We start from the raw sequence: 23,907 nt of genomic DNA on the forward strand, positions 1-23,907 counted from the left end.
CTGGAACTCGCTGTCACACCAACACTTGGAGAGAGGCTCGTCTCGAAGAGAATAAAGAGATGAATCTCAGGATTGGCTGTGGAGTGAAGTACATCAACTTGGCTCCGAAGCGAAAACATATCTGCATGTTGCCAGCGCACTTCCTTATATACCCCCAGGGTGGGGCGGAGTTACGCTATGCAAATTCCGCAGACCCATGGCATTTCTTTGCCATTGGCTCGTTTTATATACTCGAAGGTGATAGGATTTCTAAGCGAAACCCCATTCGTCGTCATCCGACGTAACTCGGAGTGACAACGATAGGGAACAAAAAATGTATCTCTGATGTCAGCCAGAAAATGAACACGTTCAAACATTACAGAAATCTCCACTCTGTTCATGTTTGCTCTACAACATAAAATACAAATTAGTGTCTGCAAGTGACATTTCCTCCACAGAGAGCAATAGACATCTGTTAGAACATAAAAACATAAAGTGTTGTGACCCACAGAAGGGCTTTACATTTATTTCCTCTTACTACATAGTGGACAAATGGCAAGAAAATTAGAATACTTCCTCATGGCCAAATGCAGAAACATCCTCCTGAGCCATCCCTCTAACTGAGCAGTTTATTCTTGAGAGTGGACCCTGGGAGTGCACATCTCAGACCAGATTCCCATGAACAGGCGCTGAATCACCTCAAAAGTATATTTCACCTCTTTTGGATAGTCAAGTTTCAGTATGTACAGCGGGCCCATCAGGTTCACAAAAGTGTTGGGTACATCACCAAGATGACTCATGACAATCTTTTCCTCAATGACAATGGCAACATCGTTGTAGGAAACTGGAAGGGGCTCTTTCACATCTTCAACGATCAAAAGGATTCCAATCACCATTCCTTTGATGAAGTCCTCCCCAGGATCTGTTGGCTTCATGCAAAAACAAACAAAAAACAAAAAGGTGCCTGTGCTTTAGACATGTTTTGCTATATAGTGTATCCACACAGAGGATGCCTGAAATGATGTGTAACCATGCCCATTGTGAACTAGTTTTTGTATCATTAAACAACATTTTGCTGCCTCACATCTCTTCATCAATGTAGAAGGATTTTCCTTCATGTACCATGGCAGTCCCTGCAAAGCTGCTGCTCTCTTCCTTTGGTTTGATGCCTGCAAAAACACAATACGTGAATTCAGTTGATATCAGAACTCTGATTTTTGTCAATCCTCAAATGACGGAAACTGAGCTTTCAGTTCAAAGAGGTAACTTGAACTCTGGCCTTCTCTCCATCTACTCCATCTTACAGAGCCATTTTCTTATTTATTCAGTCTGTATCAAATGCCTATCCAAGTACATTAATTAGAGGAGGTTTACTGTCTGTCATAATCTACATCCTGGTCCCTCTCCTCAGTGTTGTTGCACAATTAATGTGGACCACAACTACAACAAATATGCACTTACATCCTTGTCGAGACTCTCCATTAAGGATGTCATGTCTTGAATTTCCTCGTAGCGCTTCAACCGGAATAACTGAAGAAGTTTATGCAGATGGCTGTCCAGACCCTCATAGAATTTATTGATGTCCATTAAAGTGAGCCTGGTGAATTCCTTGGCGATCTATGTGGAGAAGTAACATTACAGTTTTAGTTCAAGTTAAAAGTCACCTAAATGTTCACATTTCAGCACTACAACTGACATGTTGTCAGACATGTGACGTACAGCGGAGACCTGTCTCAAGGTGCATATTTCATTAATATTAACTTCAACCTCAACGATCCGTGTCCTCAGACGGGCAGATTGGCTTGTGTGACAGGTTATTGAGTTTTATTAATGTTTACATCAGACTGATATGTCAGTGCTTTGTTAAGTTGTCATGATAATTCATACATGCTAAGTAACAAGGCTGTAAGTTTAACAAATCAGTATGTACTACTATGATTTAAGTAGTTCAATAAAAATATGTAATTCATATCAGTTCAAGCATTATTTCATATCATAATATATAGGAGTGGCCTACAGGAAATATCAATTTATGTTTAATGTGTCAAATATTCTGTTAGTCATATCAGAGAAAGTTATTGCTTGCGTCTATTGATTAAAAAAAGATTAAATATTTCCATGTTTTTATATTCTGGGTCACATCAGAAGTCATCAAATTACAGTCATAAGTTGAATTGTTGAGGGTGTTTGTACTGTTATCAAATGTAAAAATGGGTCACGTTTGACTCTCAACATTATTTAAGCGTTACATAAATGTTACTTAAACATTTTTTAATTTTACTCCCAAATATTTCACTTTAGGAGCACATGTGCTCAATGGGAGGAATGTTAGCTAGAGCCCTGCAATATACACAATACAACATTACTACTTTGCTATGACTAAGAAAAAATGTACACATTTTACCTGTCTTTCAGTAAAAAGGGCAGGCCATCTGACTCTCATTTCGGCCACAGGTGGCTCCTCTTCAACGATCTCCTGTCTTCTCAGTGCGTATGTGGCATTCATTGCATCATCGATGTAGGCCAGGTTTGGGGTTGTTTTTTTCATCTCCTGGACCATCTTTCCTCGATCTTCTTCAAGACTTCTGCTGTCTCTTCCCTGGGGGAGATCTGGAAGAAAATTGGTTTCAGACCTTCTAGGTTTCTTCACTTTGTTTCTCTTCCCTCGCGTGTCCCCAGCACCTCTTTTCTCAGAATTAACCTCCAGTTCTCGGCAGCCCACACCTTTCAATTTCTGTCTGTAATTGCCCATCTTGAACTTTATGCTATGTTTCCATCCATACCATCCAGATGTGGAGCCAGGTTCTGTAAGGCAAGGATGTTTTTCAACAAGTGCCTTAGCTACACATCCAAAATGTTCAAGTGTAGGGTAGGTCATGAATGAATATATTGTTTCAGCAAGTTTGAGCAGAATCTCAGACTTAATGTCCCTTGAAATGGATAGAAGTGCTCCACTTTCTCTAAAAGCATCATTGCCCTGCCTGAGCCTCAGCTCAACATCATATGAGAAGGTGGGAATGGGAAAATAAGCTGGCCATTGCTGTGAACGCCGACCTGCAAAGCACTCTGTTTGGCTGCTCAATGAAGAGTATGTCGTCAGAGATGATGAATGAGCTAAAGAGGATGCTGCCAGAGATGATGGTACAGCAGAGCTAAAAGTGTCCAAACTTGAGTCTGAAGAGACAGGGCAGAAAACGACTTGCAATGTCACCTTGTCCTTTGGTAGATCATCAACACACGTGAGGTTACAGAAGTCTTTGAAATCCTCATCTTCATATTGAAGGTCAAATGAAGAGCGTAACTGCAGTTTGTTTTTCAACACCAGTTTCAGGCCATCAACCGAATCTGGAACAGAGTCCAAGCGGAGCTTTCTAATGTCCTGTGCTGAAATGATCACACGCAACAGCATCTTCTTGCGACTGAGAAACTCTCAGGACTTCTCTGCTGATGAAGAAAAAAATGAAGAAAAAAAGAAAGAATGTAAGAAAAGACAAAATGAACAATAAAGAAACATTAATAAACATGAACATTCATACACATTTTATTCTGTTTAAATCCTGTTTTTACATTTATGGACATACTGCATGTTTTTCAGAGGAAGAAGAGGAACACACCATTTAAAGTAAAATAACAGCCCAACTATACCTTAATGAAGCAAAAAAACTTTTGATGTCACCATCAGTTTGCCTGCTTTTGTGTATGGATACAGGGGTTGATATCCATTTAGTTTTTGTAATTCCACAATCACCAGTTCAGAAGACTGTTTTTTCATCAACTCATAACTCCGCAGGTGCTCCATGTACCATGCATGATATGGTTCTATGAGGAAAGACACTTTGCTGGACACAACTACAATTTTAACCAGCTTCCCAAAGTCAGGCAGGCCACTGGTGTGCCCCACTGACAGAAACATACCCTCTGAATACTTTGTGCCATAAAGGCAGGCATGGGTTGCAAGAGACACAAGACTTATGTTTCCATATTTCAGCTCTACAGCTCGCCTCATGGAGTGCTCGAGTGCATCAGGTGAAACAATTGCAGTGTGTCCAACTTCCAGATCAGGTCTGAAAAGACTTGGCAAGTCTAGATGGTAAGCTAAAGAAAGCTGGTGTTTTGTTGATAGTGTGAGCAAGATGTTTCTGAAATTGTGAGAATCATGCACCACCCTTTTAAAAAAGCTGTGCTTAGCTTCAAATCTAATGGTCCAGAAATCAACCAGGGGACCAAATCTCCGAATCAGTTCGGGATAATGTTCCAAGAAGTGGTGCTTGGGCAGGAGGTGGAAATCAGGAAACACCTCTTTTAATAGGCACCTGTGATCGGAGATTTTACACTCCAAGTATGCCAATGTCTCTTCTGCAAAATGTCCACTAGCTAGAAGCTTTACTATTTCTTTCAAATCTAACAGAATCCCCCAAGTTTTGTCATCTTCTGGTATAATGTGACCGATCATCAGAGGCAGAAGTCTCAATAGTGTCCAGTTTTCGTGGCAATTCCCACAATAGACAAGTGTTCAATTGTTTCAATATGTCCTGTCTCCAAGACTTTATCTAACACATCCCAGCCAGCAATGACATGTGGGGCCCAGATGGGTTAAGTACGGGTTCCATGGTTTCCGTGTGGGCATGGGCTTTGGCTGGGTGAAATCAGCGGGTCCCATGTAGGTTTTGTAGTATGAGTCCCACATAGGAAGCCCATATGAGCTGATTACATGGGCCCCATAAGGGACAGGCATGGGCCAATTGGGCATGGGTTTGATCTGGGAACACATATATGGGTCCTGCATAGCATATTTATAGGCCAAGTGGGCATGGGTTTGATCTGGGAACACATATATGGGTCTTGAATGGCATATTTATGGTCCAAGTGGGCATGGGTTTGAACTGGGAACACATATATGGGTCCTGCATAGCATATTTATGGGCCAAGTGGGCATGGGTTTGAACTGAGAACACATATATGGGTCTTGAATGGCATGTTTATGGTCCAAGTGGGCATGGGTTTGATCTGGGAACACATATATGGGTCCTGCATGGTATATTTATGGGCCAAGTGGGCATGGGTTTGAACTGAGAACACATATATGGGTCCTGCATAGCATATTTATGGGCCAAGTGGGCATGGGTTTGAACTGAGAACACATATATGGGTCCTGCATAGCATATTTAAGGGCCAAGTGGGCATGGGTTTGAACTGGGAACACATATATGGGTCTTGAATGGCATATTTATGGTCCAAGTGGGCATGGGTTTGAACTGGGAATGCATATATGGGTCCTGCATAGAATTTTTATGAGCCAAGTGGGCATGGGTTTGAACTGGGAACACAAATATGGGTCCTGCATGGTTTATTTATGGGCCAAGTGGGCATGTGTTTGATCTGGGAACACATATATGGGTCTTGCATGACATATTTATGGGCCGAGTGGGCATGGGTTTGATCTGGGAACACATATATGGGTCCTGCATAGAATTTTTATGGGCCAAGTGGCCATGGGTTTGAACTGGGAACACATATATGGGTCCTGCATGGTACATTTATGGGCAAAGTGGGCATGGGTTTGAACTGGGATAATATATATAAAAATATATTTTTGATTTATTTACCGGTATGTTGTGACATTTAAATTGTTTTTTAAAGATTATGTTTGTTGTTCGATGTAACAATTTTGTATTAATGTATTTTTTGGAGAGATGTTTTTTTTTCAGAGATTTTTTTTAAATTAAAATATATTTTTGATTTGTTTACCAGTATGTTGTTGTGATGACCACAAAAGAGTTGTATTTGTGTTTTAAGAATATTCACAATTATTGTCTTTTATTTGTAACAAGTGATTGTATTTTTTTTTCTTTTTAAAACAAGTATCCCAATTGTTTTATTTTTAATGTGAATTTTCCTGACTTAACCCTCTGGGGTCTGGGGTGTTTTTGGGGTCCTTGAGATGTTCTGACATGCCCTGACATTTGTGCTTTTTTCAGTTGCTTATAAACATATTAATGGCAAAAAAAAATTACACACTATTTAGCACAAACAGGGCTACCATAATATGTGAGCAACAAGAATGTACATGTCTGCATTTTTGAGAGAATAATGTTTATGCGTGGTTATTGAAAAAACTAAAAACTAAAGTTTCTGAAATAAGGCCACAAAACACATACTAAATATGTGGCAATAAGACTTTTGACTAATGGATTTCATCGCCTAGTGTTTTTTCTTCAAAATGATATGAAAATCATCCTGCCTAATCATCCACAAAAAAACGATACATTGATTTTAGTTTTGTGAAACACTTTTAGTTTGGAAAGCCAATATGCGGATGGGGCGTAAACGCTCCAACAGCATCATGCATATGTAGTAGTTCACACCTGGTGAGACTACGTCCCTGCATACTTAATGAGCCATTCATTCAGGTGACGTGTCACCTATAGCTAACTTAAATATACAAGCTTCATAAAAATGATCATTCTAGGAGAAAATTTCAGATGGCATTTAGAGGCTTTTGCATCTGAACTCTTCATATATACACACACACATATATATATGCATGCACATACATACTTTATAATCTTTTCAAAACTAGTCAACGTCTTTCAAAACTAAAGTATACATTTTATCATACGTATTTCAAAGTAAAGGATTCATTAGTTAGTTGATGACTTTATTTTTGACAAAACACATACAGTATATATTCCTCATCTCAGTATAGCAATAGAGTTTGCTAAAAGCTGTTCATTCAATACAGCAGTATTTGAAAATCGATCATATTTAGTAAAATTACATTTATATTTGCATTTATGTCAAAACCTAGACACTTTTAAACATCAAAAGGACATTTCTTAATATGTATTCGTGTCAAAATGACAAATAAACAGATTTTCCTATTCAATTTTGCATGGAAACGCTTCCAAGACGCTTGCGTGTCGCGTGAAAAATAGGCGTCGGTTCTATTTCTAGAATGCACGCGTTTTCCACGCGGCTCGTGCCGCGCCTGAGACGCGCGTCTCACACAGGCAGTGTGCAAACTCTAAACTGTTAACATGGATGGGAGCCGAAATAAAAACGGACACGCCACGCAGCTGAGACGCTTACGCCACGCATCCAGTGTTTCACCGGCCTTATCCAGCGGATGTGGGCGTTTCACAGGTTTGTATGGATCGCCTCACATTTGCGTTTGAATAGCGCGGTCTCCGTAGGCGGAGTCACATTAAAACTTAATTAGCTGAGATGAGAACGACTGACATCTCTCTCTTTACATACATATTATATAAACTGTGAATATTTGTTTTTTATAAAAATTACTTCATTTGAAAGAAGATAATTCAAGCTTCATGCCTGTGTGACTGTATGCCTGTTTGACTGAGTATTTGCTGAGTTACAGTTCATTTTCGGACGCGTTTCAGAATTGAATTCACTGACGGAGAGTAGGCAGAACTCGCATCATGTTTATTTTTCTTTATTTGGCGAAAAGCACAACACTTTGTTTTTATTATGAGCATACACAAAAAAAATACACACTAAACAGGATCGATTGATGTATAACACAAGCATATAAGATAAAAATTAATATTTTTTTTTTATTTTTTTTTTGCACTCATACGAAAAAAAACGAGCCTATCGCGCCGGCGCGATAGCCGACCTCAGGGGGTTAAAGTGAATTGTGTAGTGTTTGCTCCAGGCCAGTAGGGGCAGTGTAGAGTGAGGAGTTACTGTAGCTGCGTGAGTTGCGGGTTTCTCATTACTGCAGAGAGCTCGAAACTGATAACACTGTCTCCTCGTTTCTCTCCTGTTTTACAGGTGGGTAAATGTATAAAAACACCTCAGAAGTAGCATGTATCTATGCTGAAATGTATGTGAGATATGAGTGAACTGTTTTTAGTGAAATGAGTTTCGTTAGGGTCTGTTTTTGATTTAGTTTGAAATGAGTTGAAACGAGAGGGCAAAGTCCTACAGAGTAACGGTCGAGAGACATTACTAGAGAGCAAGTCAGCTCAACACTAGTCTCAGCCTCAGACGTCACGCCCACGGAACGTTGGCTAAACGTCTGATGCATATGGTACACTTAACTGGAAACACTTCAGGGATGTCGAAGTCGTCATCTGATTGGTTGAATTTTATCGGATTTCCGGGGGGCGCGAGTGTCGCGTTTATTTTCGGTCAGCCGGGAAACAAAGCGCAGACGTGTGATTGCTAGTCTCGCGTAGCCAGACCTTCAGACTGTGTTTTGATCAGATGTGGTAATGCAGACGCTATTGTTGTTATACGTGCACGAACAGATGACTTACTGCTTGTTTTCTTCTCCTACTTTGATTTTCTATGCTGACTGACTTGTTGCACGCCGGTCTGTTGTTGTGGGGACATTTCCACGCCCCGAAACGTGACACTGAACGAAACGAACTGTAATTGGTTGTTTGACATGTCGGTCAAACGGCCTTATGGGCGGGCCTTGGCCAAAGAAAGCTGCTATGAATTCCAGACCTTCAGCCGTCAGTCTGAAGGTCTGGCTACGCGAGACTAGCTCAACACACACTTTTCCCGTGTATATATATGTACATGAAGATATTTTTTTGAGCTTGTAATGTTAACAGATATGTTTAGCTCACTGTATGTCAGTTTCCCACCATCTGTTGGAAATGTTTTTTCGCTCAATGAGTTTATACAAAAATGTTTACAGTTTAAAATGAGGTTAAAATTTACACTTTAAGCACTTTATGAGTTCTGAGCATGATTTTGCAGTACTGTATTAACATGATACTGATAAAATACTGTGAATGGAAGATTCTAAGTATCTAAAAAAAAGCTGGTGAATATTACCATTGTCTTTACATTTCATTTTGATAAATAGTATAAAATACAAGCATGAAGAGTAAGTGAACATGCATTTGGTGGAAAGAGGTTTATTTTAATATGGATTTTGCATTGACATGGACACTGAAAATTCATTGTAATGTTAAAAAGACACTGAACATGTAATATGTGAAACATACAATGATACTTAACAATAGAGATGTGATGGCTGAAGAAAATTCAGAAAATAAATTACTGCAGAGAGCTCGAAACTGATAACACTGTCTCCTCGTTTCTCTCCTGTTTTACAGGAATTAATCTGTTACCCACGGTACCGTTACTTTGTGACATTTAAATTCATTTTTTTTTTTTTTTATTTCATTCAAGATCATTTTTGTTGTTCAATTTAACAATATATTTCTTGCAGTTCAAAGCGTCAAGTGTCTTGTATTTATCTTGGACTTATATTCATTCTTCGTTTTTAGTTTTTCTTAGATTGTTTCCTTAAACCATTTGGCATGGTTGGGCTTAGATAGGCCTTGCATGAATTGCCCAGTTAGGACCCACATAAGATCCTTACAGAGCCCACTTTAAGCCCATAGGGGCATTCACGGTTGAATCCTGGTGCAAGCCCACTTTAAACCCCTTTAGGCAGGTGGGGCCCAAATGGGTCTGACATGAATTACCCAGTTAAGACCCACATAAGACCCTTACAGGTCCCACTTAAAAGCCATCTGGGCATCCACGGCTGGCCCCCGTGTGGATCCCGGGTGCAAGCCCATTTTAAACGCCCTTTAAGCAGGTGGGGCCCAAATGGGTCTGTCATGAATTGCCTGGTTAAGATCCCACATAACACCCTTATAGATCCCTTTTAAAGCCCATCTGGGCATCCACGGCTGGATCCTGGGTGTAAACCCACTTTAAACCCCTTTAGGCAGGTGGGGCCCCAATGGGTCTGGCATGAATTGCCCAGTTAGGACCCACATAAGACTCTTACAGAGCCCATTTAAAGCCCATCTGGGTAGCCATGGTTGGATCCCGGGTGCAAGCCCACTTTAGACCCATTTGGGCAGGTGGGGCCCAAATGGGTCTGACATGAATTGCCCAATTAAGACCCATGCAGTACCCTTACAGGTCCCACTTTTAGTACGTCTGGGCTTCCACGGCTTGCCCCAATGTGGATCCCGGGTGTAAGCCCATAATGGGGCCCACATTTGCCGCCCATGAAGCCCTCATCTGGGCCCCACATGTCATTGCTGGCTGGGATCATTACGACTTAACAGCTCTGTCAGGACTTTCAAAACCGGAATATAAACAAATTTCCGTCTTGAAGATGCATCTAAAACATATTCAATCGGCTCAATGACTTTAAATTTTTTCTTGTAAAAAGTTTCTCTTTTGTATTCAGAGCCAAAAGGCCCGTCTTTTGACAAGAAACTTAGGGGGTTTACTTTTTTAACTATCTCGGTTATAGCAGCAGTGACTGCACTGTTTTCTGCACAATTATGCTTGATCAGTACACTTTCAATTATTTTTGGTGTGCACTCTTCTACAACAGAGCTAATACTACAAAGCTCATTTATTATTTCCTGAGTTGTTGATTTAGACACATGCAAATTTGTTTGCATACGCAGTAAGAGAGATGCAATTTTGTGTTCAAGTAAATCATGCAGATCTTGATCCTCTATTAAATCATCTGTTAAGTCTAGATCGTCTGAATGTGTCTCAAAGTCTGTACTTTCAGAGTTTAAAGTGCCTTGAATAAAAGTTTGATACAGGTTTTCTCGAAAATTGTCAACGGTACAGAGGTGATGTTTCTTACTCTTATGTGCACGAAAAGTACTGTACACTCTCGACTGAAAACTACAGTCTTTAAAGGGACATTTAACAGTTTCCTTATTGTGTAGGTGTATTTTCAAATGTGCAAAATACTGTGTATCACTACAAGTCTCTGAAAAATTGCACAGTTCACAATTTAACCTTGCAGTCACCTGCTTTGAACGGGCTTGACTATGGTCTCTAGTTAAATGTTTTTTCAGAGATGATTCTGTCCTAAAGGAGCACACACAGTCTGCATAGACACAGGGAAGAGGATAGTTCCTTGCCTGATGACAGTGCTTCAGCTTATAATGGACAATTAGTGTTCGTTGGTTCGGCGAGGAGAAATTGCAACACTTGCAGGACCACCTCATTGAAAGGCAGTTGCCCCAAACAGCGCTGTGCTGAAGTGAAGTGCTACACTGAAGTGAAGTAACCCTGTACAGAAAAAATACAAAGAAAGAAAGAAAAAAACATATACAATCGTTATCAGCAAAATTGGGTTAATTATTTTTCATGTAGTATGATATACTTTTTCTTATTTTAAAGCGGGTCGACACGATTTTAAACGGCATAGGGCTTCTTTTCCACTGGCCCAAAAAATACATAGACAGTAAAAGAAATGGACAGAGTGACGCCGTAGATTTCAACGGAGACCAGTGAAGTCTTTTTACAATTTTTTACAAAACGTCTGCTACGGAGCCATAACGTGATACAAGGTAACGGAGCCTTTTATACATCGTGATGTTTCTTTAGAAATAAACAATGGACAAATAAAGTCTTTAAACGCTTCAGATGTAAAGTTATTCGCAAAGTGATGTCAAAATGAATGGCAGTCAATGGAATGCTAACGGCGGGTGAGTGCCAGGTAGCATCAAAATGGCGCCATAGGAGGTACGAGTTGTGGAGAGAGGCAATTTTAAATGTATTTACTTGGACGGCTGAACTGAACGGATTATTGTGAGTTTTTAATGAGTTTCTGCGCTTTTTTCAAGTTGAAGTTGTTGTAACTCTTCATACTTTACTTTCCCCCTTGCAAAAAACCCACGTCTGATCTCCAACTGGCGGTCTGCGCGACCGTTCACCCCCACTGCTGCGCGTTGCCATGGATACAGAGTGTAACGGCACACATATCACTACACATGAAAACAATCACCTATCACTACGTGTTTATACCGCATCAAACTCAACATAAAAAAATATAGTCCATACACTACGGCGGTGGTCAGTGTTTTTTTGCACTCCTCTTCCCCACGGACCATGAGTTGCTCTGTTATCTCGCTGTCTGTTAATGCTGTGCCAGGTTGATTGAGTGTGAGCAGGGCTGTATTAACCATAGGGCTAGGCGGGGCTAAAGCCCCGGGGCCCGAGCAAGGAGGGGGCCCGTGATTGGCTGTGGAGCATATTGACTAGCCATCGGTAATGCTGATTGCAAAAGCCTTACGACGCCCCACACAAATCAGCCCTGTTATTTGGTGGCGCTTTGCCGTAAATTACATGCATTATCATGGTATAATTATCAATATTATTAATTGACCGTTTGCAATTGACCCTCCTTTAGTTACTTACGAGTCACACCACACATCTTACTCACGCAGTGTTTTCGGTGCTGATGCAGTAGTGACGCGTTCATAAACGGCACCTAAAAGCTGTCACAAAGAACCAGCAAGTAATGATTATGAATATGTAAAATATTGCAATGAGACATTTTTATTGTTTATTGCAAAGATGAAGTTGACAATAGGCTATACTGACTCGCGATCTTCAGTAGTGAATGCGCCGGGCCGGAGAGAAATGCACATTTCGATTACATAGTTTTATTTTGTTTTGAATGGTTCTGTTTAAAAGTAAAGATTTCAAGCTTTCTGTAGATAATAGATATATTTAAAAAAAATTAGGTCTGTGAGGCGAGTAGGCTACCTTTTATACGCCGAGTTTCGGGATGATCTTAAGCTCCAGTTCAGGCGCCGGCTTGATTATATAGGCTATATTTAGCCTACTTTTTATTTAGGCAATTAAATCCAGGAAATTGGTTAATGGAAAATGTATTAAAATTAAGATACAATTAATATAAAACAAAAGTCGATTTAAAGAAAGGCTTTGTGCTTTCTGTTTGAGGTCTCTGTGAAAGTTTTAAAGTATTTTACCGCTTCTGTAATGGAGAACTGTCAGCCTAACATTGTTTTTTTTTTTCTCATAAATGCGAAAACGAAAAATAAAAGACAAAACACTTTTTTTAAAAAGACAAACCATATATTTTTGGAAAAAAATTATGGATTTATAGCGTTTTGGAAAAAAAATTGATGGATTTATAAAGTTTTGGGGAAACAAATGGATGGATTTATAGCGTTTTGAAATGAAAAAAAACAACAACTTTAAATTCATCATCAACAATACTGTTGTTTGATTTAATGATCAGTGTTCAACCTGAGCCAAAAAAGAAAAAATAACTAAATAAATTTTAACAGGATAAATTGAATATTCACAAAATGTGTGGGTCTAGGTAAAAAAATAAATTTTCCTGAAAACTACTGAAATGGATTTATCGCGTTTTGGAAACGAGTTCCTCATCATTATTGTAAGATAAAATTACTTGTATAATGACAACATTTTGCTCATTATCCACCCCTATAATTAGCAAGTCATACTGACATAAAAAAATTCTGTAGTTGGGGGGGGGGGTGTGTGTGTGTGTGCAGTAACTCGTAGCCCCGGGGCCCAGTGAGGTCTTACTGCGGCCCTGAGTGCGAGCAAAGCTTCTTGTACGAGTCGCGACGTCACGTAAATTGGCGTGTTGACCCGGGTACAATGTTCCCACTGTTCACACATTTTTCCATAATAATGAGGACAGGTCTCGCACCGTTTCACTTGTATAAGAGTATATTATCGGTGCCGAATACTTGTTAATGTCTTATAAGAGGCTCAACCCTACATTAAATACTTGCTGTGACACTCCGGCGCTAGCTGCTAACGTATTTCCAAAAAACGAACGAACATGAAATATTCATCACACAGGTTATGTTTATGGATCATTTGAGACGGACAGACATTAGACGACGAATGCACATTACCAACAGATGAACTAAGTTAAAACAATTTTAAATGTACTTACTTGGACGGCTCGGCTCCGAGGAAAAAAGATGACGGTCAGCTCGGATTTTCCAGAGTTGAACATGGCGCGTGACGTCACTGCGGGCGCATGCGTGTTGGTTGAAATGTCCACGACCTATTTTCTGAAGTGAACTGAACGGATTATTGTGAGTTTTTAATGAGTTTCCGCGCTTTTTTCAAGTTGAAGTTGTTGTAATGGGCAATGAGTTCTCTCAGCTTGACAACAATAGTCCCTCTGACTAAAAGCCCAAATTTTTAAACAAAATTTTTTTTTTTAACAGTGTACGTTTGATGCATCATGATGATGAACGAGAGGAAATATACTTGAGAATCACTGCAGAAGCTCGAAGAATTCAAGAACTATTTCAGGTAAGCCCTTTCACTGTGTCATTAACATTAGCATTACATGGTTAAAAAACATAAAAAACAAACAAACACACACACACACACACACACACATATATATATATATATACACCAAGTGTAATAAAACGAAATATTCAGTTCATAATTTCAAATTCATAATAGTATGTTAGAGCTTAAAAAACTAAATGGTTTCAAACATATACTTCATATAAAGCACTATACTAGCAAAACAATATATTGTAAAGGTTTGTCAGTTCATCGCATTAAATAAAAGGCAAACTAACTATTATATGTCTTTGAATATGCTCTTTATAGAATTAACTATGGGTTTATTGATAAAAAATCTGTATTTTGCATAATAGGAAGAGGCTGAAGTGATACCAGGAGAGGAGGACAATCATGTGGAAGACAAGGATGACATTCCTGCCAGCCCACCACCCAAGAAGAAAAAGGACTTGTGCTGTTTGGCTGATCTGCTTGGTTCAACTTACAGTGCAGGTCCTGCGGTGAGACACAGAACCACACAGGCCCAGGCAGAAGAGGAGATACAAGGAGGCACCACCCCTGTCTCTTGCTGAGGGAAGTCCACTCAGTTGGTGGAAAGAGCACCAGAATGAATATCCACTAATGTCACGCCTTGCCAAAGTGTACCTGTGCATTCCAGGGACTAGTGTCTCCTCGGAGCGCGTTTTCTCTACGGCAGGCGATATTGTAACCGCACAGAGAAGTGTACTAAGCTCAAAGCATGTTGACCAACTTCTGTTTTTGAACAAAAATCTTAAGTCATAGGATAAAGCTAGCATTACCAAGAGTATCCTCAGGTTATTGTTTTGTTGCTGCAGTGATTTTTGTTCAACCTGCCTTTTTGAGGACAAACTTGGTTTAGCCTTAAGATTTTAAAAATCCATCCTGTTATGAGGTAGATTTGTTGTTGTGCCAAATGTTAAAGCAAGATGTAGCATTTAAGTGATTTCATGGTGAAATATGTTATGGCAGTACATGGTGTCACAAAAAATAATTATAAGAAGATTTAATAAGAAGTTAAGAATAAGAAGAATAATAATAAGAAGATTTTGTGCTTGTGTGAGCTCAGACTGTACCCTTGGAAAGTTAAATGTTGACTTGTGGTAATTTCCAGATTAATACAATTTGTGTACAATTAATCAGAGCACTTAAAGTTGCAAATATTTAAGCAAAATGCACTTTGTTATAATGCACTTTTGTCTTCAATAAATTGAAGAAAAATGCAGAGTTCTGTTTGTTGAGTAAATGTGTTCAGCATTAACTAATTGGCTCTGGCCCATGTATTTTTATTGAATCGTATCGAATCGTGTCACATTGTATCAAATCGTATCGAGACAGCTCTGTATCGAGGTACGTATCGAATCGTGACCTGTGTATCGAGGTATGTATCGTATCGCCAGGTTCTCCAAGGTATACAGCCCTAATCATAACAGTGTCTTCAAATGATCAAAACTTTGTCAAACCATGATGAATTATTATATCAACTTCAAAACCCCAAACTAACTGTCAAAGACAATTTGACATATTATACCAACTTCAAATGATCAAAACTTTCTGTCAAACCTACATGATCTAGGGCTAGTCGGGTCAATAGGTCAAACTAACTGTCAAACCACATGATCGATGGCTAACCGGGTCAAAGGTTAACCCCTTTGATCTCCTTTGAGACTATGCCAAAAGGGGCGGAGCACCTGTAAATCAAAAAGCCATAAATCATTTTGACACATGGTACACTATAATAACTACTCACACAGTTGGATTCCATCGTTGGGCGACATCATTGTTCTGCTAAACTGTGTTAAAATCATCTGCATAAGTGAGCTTATTCATTACCAGAACGAATCAAGAATATATTTTGTAATGTGACAATTTTTGTGTATCCAGTGACATCAAAAGTAGTTTGATATGACAAAATATTTGCTGCTGAAACTCAAATCTATGACTTCACACATAAAAATAATTAAGACATTTAAGATTATTTAAAACAAAAAGTCAATAATGATGTTATCAAACTTTATTGATCCATTTTTATCTCTTCCTTTATCCATTCAACAAGAGTCTTTTTGCAAGAGCTGATAAAGAGATGACACATATGGAGAGGAGTTTATATAAAGAGTGTTTTAGCGTTAAGTAGAAGGTAATACAGAACTCTGCAGTTTACAAGTACAGTATTTAAAAAGCCTAACATCATCATCCCAGGTTACCAGCGTCATAAGACAAACGCACTTGTGCGTGCCACGCTCTGTAGATCATTAAGAAATGGCAGGTGTAGCAGAGGATGTCACACTTGGTGGTGGGTCTATTTTCTCCAGTTGTGTCTTTACGCTTTCGTACTCCTTTTGCCACTCCTCCTTGGAGAGAGAGGAAGGACTAACCTCCAGAAACCTGTAGGCATCTTTGGTTTGGAGCTTAAAGATGACAGATGCTTTTTTACAGCCTTCAGCAAAACTTTTCCAAGCCTGTGGAATTAAAACATTTACAAGTCACATTAGACTTTTAGATGAATCCTTAGTAATGGCTGGACAAAATGAGGGAACCCGCAAGCCTTCCCTTCGGGTACAAATAAAGAAAAATAATAAATAAATTAAACAAAATAAATCAAACATTTTAGAATATCTTACTGAAAATGTTCTGAATCATGTAAACATCACTTTTACCTCTTCAGCTGTTTTGATTGATGCTAGAAATTCCTCTTTTAGTTCGGTAAGGTCTTCAATAAGATCTTCTCCAACAAAGGTCTTCTGTTCCAGGTTGTCCAGCATTTGAGCAGGCCCGTCGCGACAAGGCAGGCAAACCAAGCAATTGCTTGGGGCCCCGAGCTGGCCTGGGGCCCCAAGACAACGACTGGTTAAGAATAAAATGCAACGACAAACTGTGTGAGCGCCCCTTTGATAGTCAATGCAGTAAAGTGCAATGACACTGTTATCGGGATCCCCCTCAAGGGGGCCCCTCTCAGTAGTCGCTGACAGCAGCCAGCCAACCACGCGATCTCTGCTGCCGGCAAAATACAAAACCTCCTCGGCAGTCATCATGAAGCGGAATTATGCTTCAGGAAGCCAGAAAAGAATGAAGAGAAAGGAAGAGGAGGATAAGAAAAAACAAGATAGTGGTAAGTAGGGGTGTAACGATACACGTATTCGTATTGAACCGTTCGGTACGAGGCTTTCGGTTCAGTGTTCGGTACGCATTTTCAAACCGAACGGTTCGTTGGATCATTTTTCCTGGCGACCAAAATTTCGTTATTTCAAATGTAGGCGCGTTGCGCGTGGCAAGCGCGCTCATAATGTTGAGACGCCGGCGCGACAACATTGCCCAGCATCAAATGGCAAACGTAATGTAAGCGGAACGAAACTGGGCTACTCGTTATTGTGTGGTTGACGGACCGTTGTTTATCAGTTTGGACCAGTGCAGCGCGAGCCGATCGTGATCATGCGACACTGTTACTACACAGCGCTAATAAGAGATCCAGTAAAGAAAGCATTTGAATTCGCCACAGAAGTAATAACATCGCTGCGAGATCTAGTGAGAAACATTCACATAGTTTGGCAGGAATAGTAGGCTATAATGCCTTCAAGTAACATTACGTCGGTTTTATTTTGACATTATGAATACAATGCCCTCAAATGTTAATCTTAACTAAAATAAACATTTGTTTATAACTACTACAATATTACATTTATTTTTTTCCAAGGAGCTGTTTTGTTTTATATGCTCCTAAGAAGAGTCAATTATAGCTCCAGAATTGCTCAAAGTAAAAAGAAATCATATTTTATGATGCTAGTTTTAATTAAAAAAAGAAGAAAAATAAATAAATCAAGGAAATTGGCATTTCTTTCTTTTTGCTGTATCGAAAACATACCAAACCGTGTGTATCGTATTGAACCGAACCGTGAATTTTGTTACACCCCTAGTGGTAAGTGATAAATTACACTGGATAAAATAGCTCCACTTGTCTTGTACAAATGGTGTAATTTTGCAGCAGGTAGGCTAGAAATAATATGTTTATGTTAGCTACCTGCCTGACGGCAAATGCTGCTTGTAACAAACAGTTAGTGCAACTTTTTTTTCGAACGGACGGAATTATAATATGTTTTTTATTGGGGGGGCCTCCATGTCCATTTTGCTTGGGGCCCCCAAATTCCTTCAAACGGCCCTGCATTTGAGCAACACTCTCCCAGAAGTTTTTGAGCTGACAACAGCTGTTAAAGTAAAGACATTTATAATGTTAGAAAATATTCTATTTTAAATAAATGCTGTTCTTTTGAACTTTCTATTCATCAAAGAATTGTGAAAAAAAAAATTTGTACACAACTGTTTTCAACATTGATAATAATAATGAATGTTTCTTGAGCATCAAATAATCATAGAATGATTTCTGAAGGATCATGTGACACTGAAGACTGGAGTAATGATGCTGAACATTCAGCTTTCATCACAGGAATAAATTACAATTTAAAATATATTAAAATAGAAAACAGTCATTTTAAATTGTCATAATATTTCACAATATTACTGTTTTTTTTTTTTTATCAAGTAAATGCAGCCTTGGTGAGCAGAAGATACTTCTTTTAAAAACATTAACAAATCTTACTGACCCCAAACTTTTGAACGGTATATTTTGACACATTTTACAGCGTCTGCTTTAAGGGCCTGTTTCTATTTTTTCACGCTGTTTTTCTGCACATTCCTTGTGTTTCTTCTCCATCTCGCTGACTATTCTGACAGATACACACTGACACTGCTGCACGCTCGCTCACTCGTTTAAAGTTGTGATTGGCCCAGCCCAGTGTCAATCAAGAAAAGAACCAATAGGCCGCTGATCTACGTGTTTCATGGGCTGGTCTGTCAGAAGAAAAAAAAAAAACCTAAAGCTGACTTTTTTTGACCACTGCATTACACCGGCACAAACCCAGCACCACCAATTAAGCAAAACAAAACAAAACGAATGGGCCGCCGATGTACACATTTTATGGGCCGTTAAAAAGAAAAAATAATAATAATAAAAATAATGTATGAGTATGAGATGTAGCGGCCCAAAAAGCACGTCGGCCCACCGTGAAAGTGCGCGGTATGCCCGATGGCCAGCAACTTGGGAGTTGTGTCAGGTATTTGCTGCGCAGCTGAGAAACAGATTATACACTCAAAAGACAACAGCAGAACATCAAAGCGTGATTGAGGTAGTAATAGAAGTACTCAGAAGACTACAAAGAAACAGCTCAAGTGTGATTGAGGTAGTGATAGAAGCTTCTTGACGGGACGTTGGTAAAACCACACGTTTTTTCTACATCCAAATATTGCCCATACTGACAATGGTTCGCTTTCGACGGTGTTGCATCACTTTTTTTCTTTTGCACATTTCTTCTCCCGCCCTTGCAGAAGTTTCCAGAGCGCGATTTTCTTCCCCGCTTACATTATTATTTGTTTTAGTTTTTTTTTACTCAGTAACGGATAAGATTTAAAATGAAGCGAAGTACAATACTTCAATTAAAATGTACTTAAGTAAAAGTAAAAGAAACAGCTCAAGTGTGATTGAGGTAGTGATAGTAGCGTCTTGACGGGACGCCGTCACCTTACTTCAGAGAAGTATTCTATTTTATTGTAAGTTACAAATAAACACAAGCGTGGAAACATTTTAGCCAGAAAAGTTATAAAGGTATTTCAGAAACTCACTTTATGATCACAAAAATATCAACGGCCTTTATCGGTTGACGTAACGACACTGTTCAGTTGACTTTAAAGGTTTAAGTGGATTGGTTAGGGAGGGAGAAGTGGTTGCATGATGGTAAGTTAAGATTTTTTTTTTTTTTTTCAGAACATTGATTCTGTGATATTTCTGCATCTCAGTTAAGATGAATTTTATCATTTAACGAAATTAGTGAAGTGGCTCCATTTACAGTATTTGGGTTTTGGCCATTATCAGTATCAACTTGTATCTGAGAGCTAAGCAGCCGTCAAAGTGAACACAACACAACGGATTTTTGCTTTCCCCAGTCAGGAGCATACGTAACATACGGCTCGTAGAGAGTTTTGAAACTTGTATTAGGTTACATGTATGTCGTTACTGAGCAGAAGTTTGAGATTTGGCATGTTTTTTCAGCTTCCACACCTACATGTCCTGTCAAGACCCAGTCAACGCCCACTTTGGTGTATTTGTGCTTTAAAAGGCAGCTCTGCACACCAAGTAAGTCACTGTTCCCAGCAGAACCACAGGAATCTGCTTCAGAAACACTTGCCTTCTCCAGCCTCTCTCTCCTCGAGTCATCATTCAAAATGAGCAAGATCATTGTTTATACCAGAGAGGGCTTCGAGGGCAGAACAGCTGAATTCAAACAAGATGTCAGCGACTTAGAAGAGAAGGGTTTCAACAAAGTCATCTCCTCCATAAAAGTCATTGGCGAACCATGGGTGGCGTATTATGACAAGAAATTTGCTGGAAAGCAGCGGGTGTTTGAGCAAGGAGAGTACGCTACTCTTGATGACGAAGGCAAGTTTTCTTCCCTCAAGAAGGTCTCAGCTGACCTGGACAACCCTGAAATCCAGCTGTTTGAGCACATTGACTATGGAGGAAGAAGCGTGACCCTACGCAAAGAAGCCAATCTCCTCGACATTGCTTTCAGTGACATAGCTTCGTCCCACAAAGTGAAAGGTGGAGTCTGGGTGCTGTACGAGCTCAGCAGTCGTCGGGGTTCTCAGCTTATTTCTTTCCCTGGCGATCATGTTCCCAGCTATGTGCCGCTCTCCTTCAACGATGTGGCCAGCTGTGTGCGTCCCTTGGAGCCAAAGCCATAGACAGCATCATTCAAAGTCCGCTTTCTGCAGCTGAATATGAACCCGATCCCTTCTGGAAAGAACGAGGCAGGTGGTGGGGAAAGACTGATCTTGACCAGAAACGATGACTGTGCCTCCAATAAGTCTGAAGAAACTTCATGCAATTGGACTCAACCTTATCATTTGATGATATCTGTGTAAAGACATACTGTACATGTTAATTTGTCAAATGTTATATAATAAGGATGAATTTTATTAGAAAAAGTTTGAAGCTGCTGGTTGTTTGGCTTTTCATCAGTAGCGATCAGTATCAGTAAACACATGCAATTAAATACAGTTTTGGAATTGTTACGGATCTACTACAGATCCTATTGTATTTTAATATATTTCCCCTGTTTGATGAGAGTGAAATATTGAAAGAGATTTTGGATTTATATTATGCTGAGAAAGAGACAACAAATGCTGTTTTACTCTGTCAACTCAGAAAATAAAGATTCCTTGTTTCAATTCTCTTTTCTCTACATTTACATTTAGCTTTTATCCAAAGTGACTTACAGTTGAGTAATTCAAATGAAGTCAGGCATCCAAAGAGGCAATAAACAGGAGACGTGCTATTAATACAGAGTTTCAGCCATTGTTCAAGCTAGAATAGGGAGGGAGTAAGGAATAGTGAGAATGCACTTTTGTGTCCTTGGCCTTTTTTTGTAAATAAATAAACAAACAAATGCACAAATACACTGTCATTATGAAGTTCATGCTCCAACATGCTAGTAACCACCAAAATCTTGCCCCGGTTTTCTTTTAAAAATGCTTTTGCAAGACTGTTTATTAGCAGATTTTGCAGTTTTACAATATTATATTGTAATAAAATACATTAGTTGAAAAGTGGTGGAAATGACATCTTTGAAAGCGCTCTTCAGAAAAACTGTTAAAAATAATAATATTGCATGTAATTCTAAACCTGCCCACTGTCATATTGTGTTAGAAGACAAATGAATGAAGCCAGGAAGATTGTTTTAAGTTTGTTTTAAGAGAGTGAATTTTCCATAAGCTCACAGTGCCAAAAGTGCTGGAGAATCGCCCGTGTATGTATAACAAAATATATACTACACAATCAATGTTATTTTTTTAGTATTTTTGCCCTTATGAAGGTTTCATTTTATTGAACTTTGTGTACTGTATAGTAGCAAAATAATAGTTTTTTGATAAAAGCCGTTTTAAAGGGTTAGTTCACCCAAAAATTAAAATTCTGTCAGTAATTACACACCCTCATGTTGCTCCAACCGCGTAAGACATTCGTTCATCTTCGGAACACAAATTAAGATATTTTTGATGAAATCTGAGAGCTGGATCCCTTCTCCATAGGCTTCTAGGTGACCGAAACTTGCTGGCCCAGAAAAGTTATTAAAGAGATCGTTAATATAGTCCAAGTGACTACAGTGGCTCAATCTTAAGTATATCAAGCGACGAGAATACTTTTTGTGCGCAAAAAAACACAAAAATAACGACTTTATTCCACTATTCATTTCCTTCTATCTGGGCTGCGCAAAAACACTACGTGAACCAACTTGAGGCCCAGATAGAAGGAAATGAATAGTGGAATAAAGTCGTTATTTTTGTTTGTTTTTGCGCACAAAAAGTGCAAAAGGTGCAAGCAGGTGCTTCTGTAAAATAACACTATCAACATTAAACAGCATATAAATCAAGACCTATAGGACTGTGAAGCTTTAGTGGATGTTGATGGACTCGATCCACTCCATCTATGTTTTGATCATCGTTTTGAAACCGATCTGGATGTAGTCTTAGACAAAAACTTGATTTTTCTCAGCTTTTTGCTAAAATTGTTGCTTTTTTATGAGACTTACCCATATTGAAGTGTTAATAAAAAATGAATGCATAGAACAAAACATTTTTTTGTTTAAAAGCAAATGCTCTGTTCCTCCTGTTGATATATTGTCTGTTCAGATATTCATACAACAAAATATTCTGGGGGCCATGAAACTTTTGTGAAAATGATCAAAAATGTTCACAAATCTTTTTTTTTTTCACAAATTTTTGCCGGTGGCTGGCAAGTTGTTGTTTTTTAAACCGGGATCAGTGTAATTCAGTTTCATTTGCCATCACACTTACAGATAAGTGAAAAGCCATGCAGATGTGAGACTATTTTTGTTTGTGTGGAGTTTAAAATGGCACAAGACTGTATGCAAGTCAAATAAAAGTTATGTTCACACCTGAGCTTAACGTGGGTCAAATCTGATTTTCTGCTAAAAAAATAATCAAACAAAAGGTTTGACTGTTTACATGACTTTTTACATGTGTCCCATGTCATATACTCGTCTGAACAGTTGATGCTCCTACACTCCACCATGTCATTTATTTGCATCTGTCACATTGCCTTGAGGCTTTTATTTGCCTTTGTCATGTATGTGAACACCCATGGCCAAACCTGACCATCTACTTTGCTAAAGTTTCAAATATTGAGCGGTAGTGATGTCCGGTTCGTGAACGAATCGTTCTTTTGAACCGGTTATTTTTAGTGAACTAGTCGAACCAGTACACTAAATCGGACTGAATCGTTCGAAACAGTTCGCGTCTTGCGTCAGCGCTGATTCACAAGTTACTAAAGTTACTCACTTTCGGACATGCCTGAGTCCTGACAGTCCCTTCGACTCGAAAGAAACCAATATCCCAGAGTAGGCATATATGTTACTCCAGTAAATCCAACAGTTTACTGAACTGAGACATGTTGTGCTGAGAGAAGTGATGAGCACGAGCAGTTGATACTAAGCATGCGCGCACTACCGAACGTACAGGTACAGCGGTTCTCGGATCACCAGTACAGAACAGAGAACTGTTTATTTCGGACGTGTTCGACATACTGAGAACCAATGAGCTGTTGAGCTGAGCATGCGTGCAATTTTTTTCCAAGGGACGAAATGCATGTTTCTTAAGTATTTTGTTTGAACATCAATAAGTGTAACAAAATAAAACATGATAGAAACATGTTTATCACATGGGCTACTGTCTTTTCACTGTATTATTTTAAAGATTGGAAAC

General features: G+C 39.1%; 2 protein-coding genes across 2 annotated transcripts; one reads left to right on the forward strand and one right to left on the reverse strand.

The window, feature by feature from the left end:
• Positions 1-324: 324 nt before the first annotated feature.
• Positions 325-3,420, reverse strand: LOC307157265 (uncharacterized protein). Its single transcript, XM_079869135.1, has 4 exons — positions 2,384-3,420; positions 1,441-1,596; positions 1,059-1,148; positions 325-908 (listed from the first exon to the last, which is right to left on the reverse strand). Exons 1-4 carry the CDS (start codon positions 3,386-3,388, stop codon positions 609-611), a joined length of 1,551 nt encoding a protein of 516 aa, XP_079725261.1. The 5' UTR covers positions 3,389-3,420; the 3' UTR covers positions 325-608.
• A 16,835-nt stretch (positions 3,421-20,255) lies between these two features.
• On the forward strand, positions 20,256-21,349 carry LOC307157092 (epidermal differentiation-specific protein-like). The gene has a single exon (XM_079868858.1). It carries the CDS (start codon positions 20,353-20,355, stop codon positions 20,869-20,871), a length of 519 nt encoding a protein of 172 aa, XP_079724984.1. The 5' UTR covers positions 20,256-20,352; the 3' UTR covers positions 20,872-21,349.
• Positions 21,350-23,907: the final 2,558 nt, after the last annotated feature.

Source organism: Squalius cephalus (genome assembly GCF_949319135.1).
Source record: "Squalius cephalus genome assembly, chromosome: 4".
Classification (NCBI taxonomy): Eukaryota; Metazoa; Chordata; class Actinopteri; order Cypriniformes; family Leuciscidae; genus Squalius; species Squalius cephalus.

Coding starts and splice junctions, on each gene's coding strand:
- LOC307157265 (XM_079869135.1), bottom strand. CDS start 3,388: ATGCTGTTGCGTGTGATCATTTCAGCACAGGACATTAGAAAGCTCCGC. Junction 1,597..2,383: donor CCCTTTTTACTGAAAGACAG/GTAAAATGTGTA, acceptor TTCTCCACATAG/ATCGCCAAGGAATTCACCAG. Junction 1,149..1,440: donor TGGAGAGTCTCGACAAGGAT/GTAAGTGCATAT, acceptor GTGTTTTTGCAG/GCATCAAACCAAAGGAAGAG.
- LOC307157092 (XM_079868858.1), top strand. CDS start 20,353: ATGAGCAAGATCATTGTTTATACCAGAGAGGGCTTCGAGGGCAGAACA.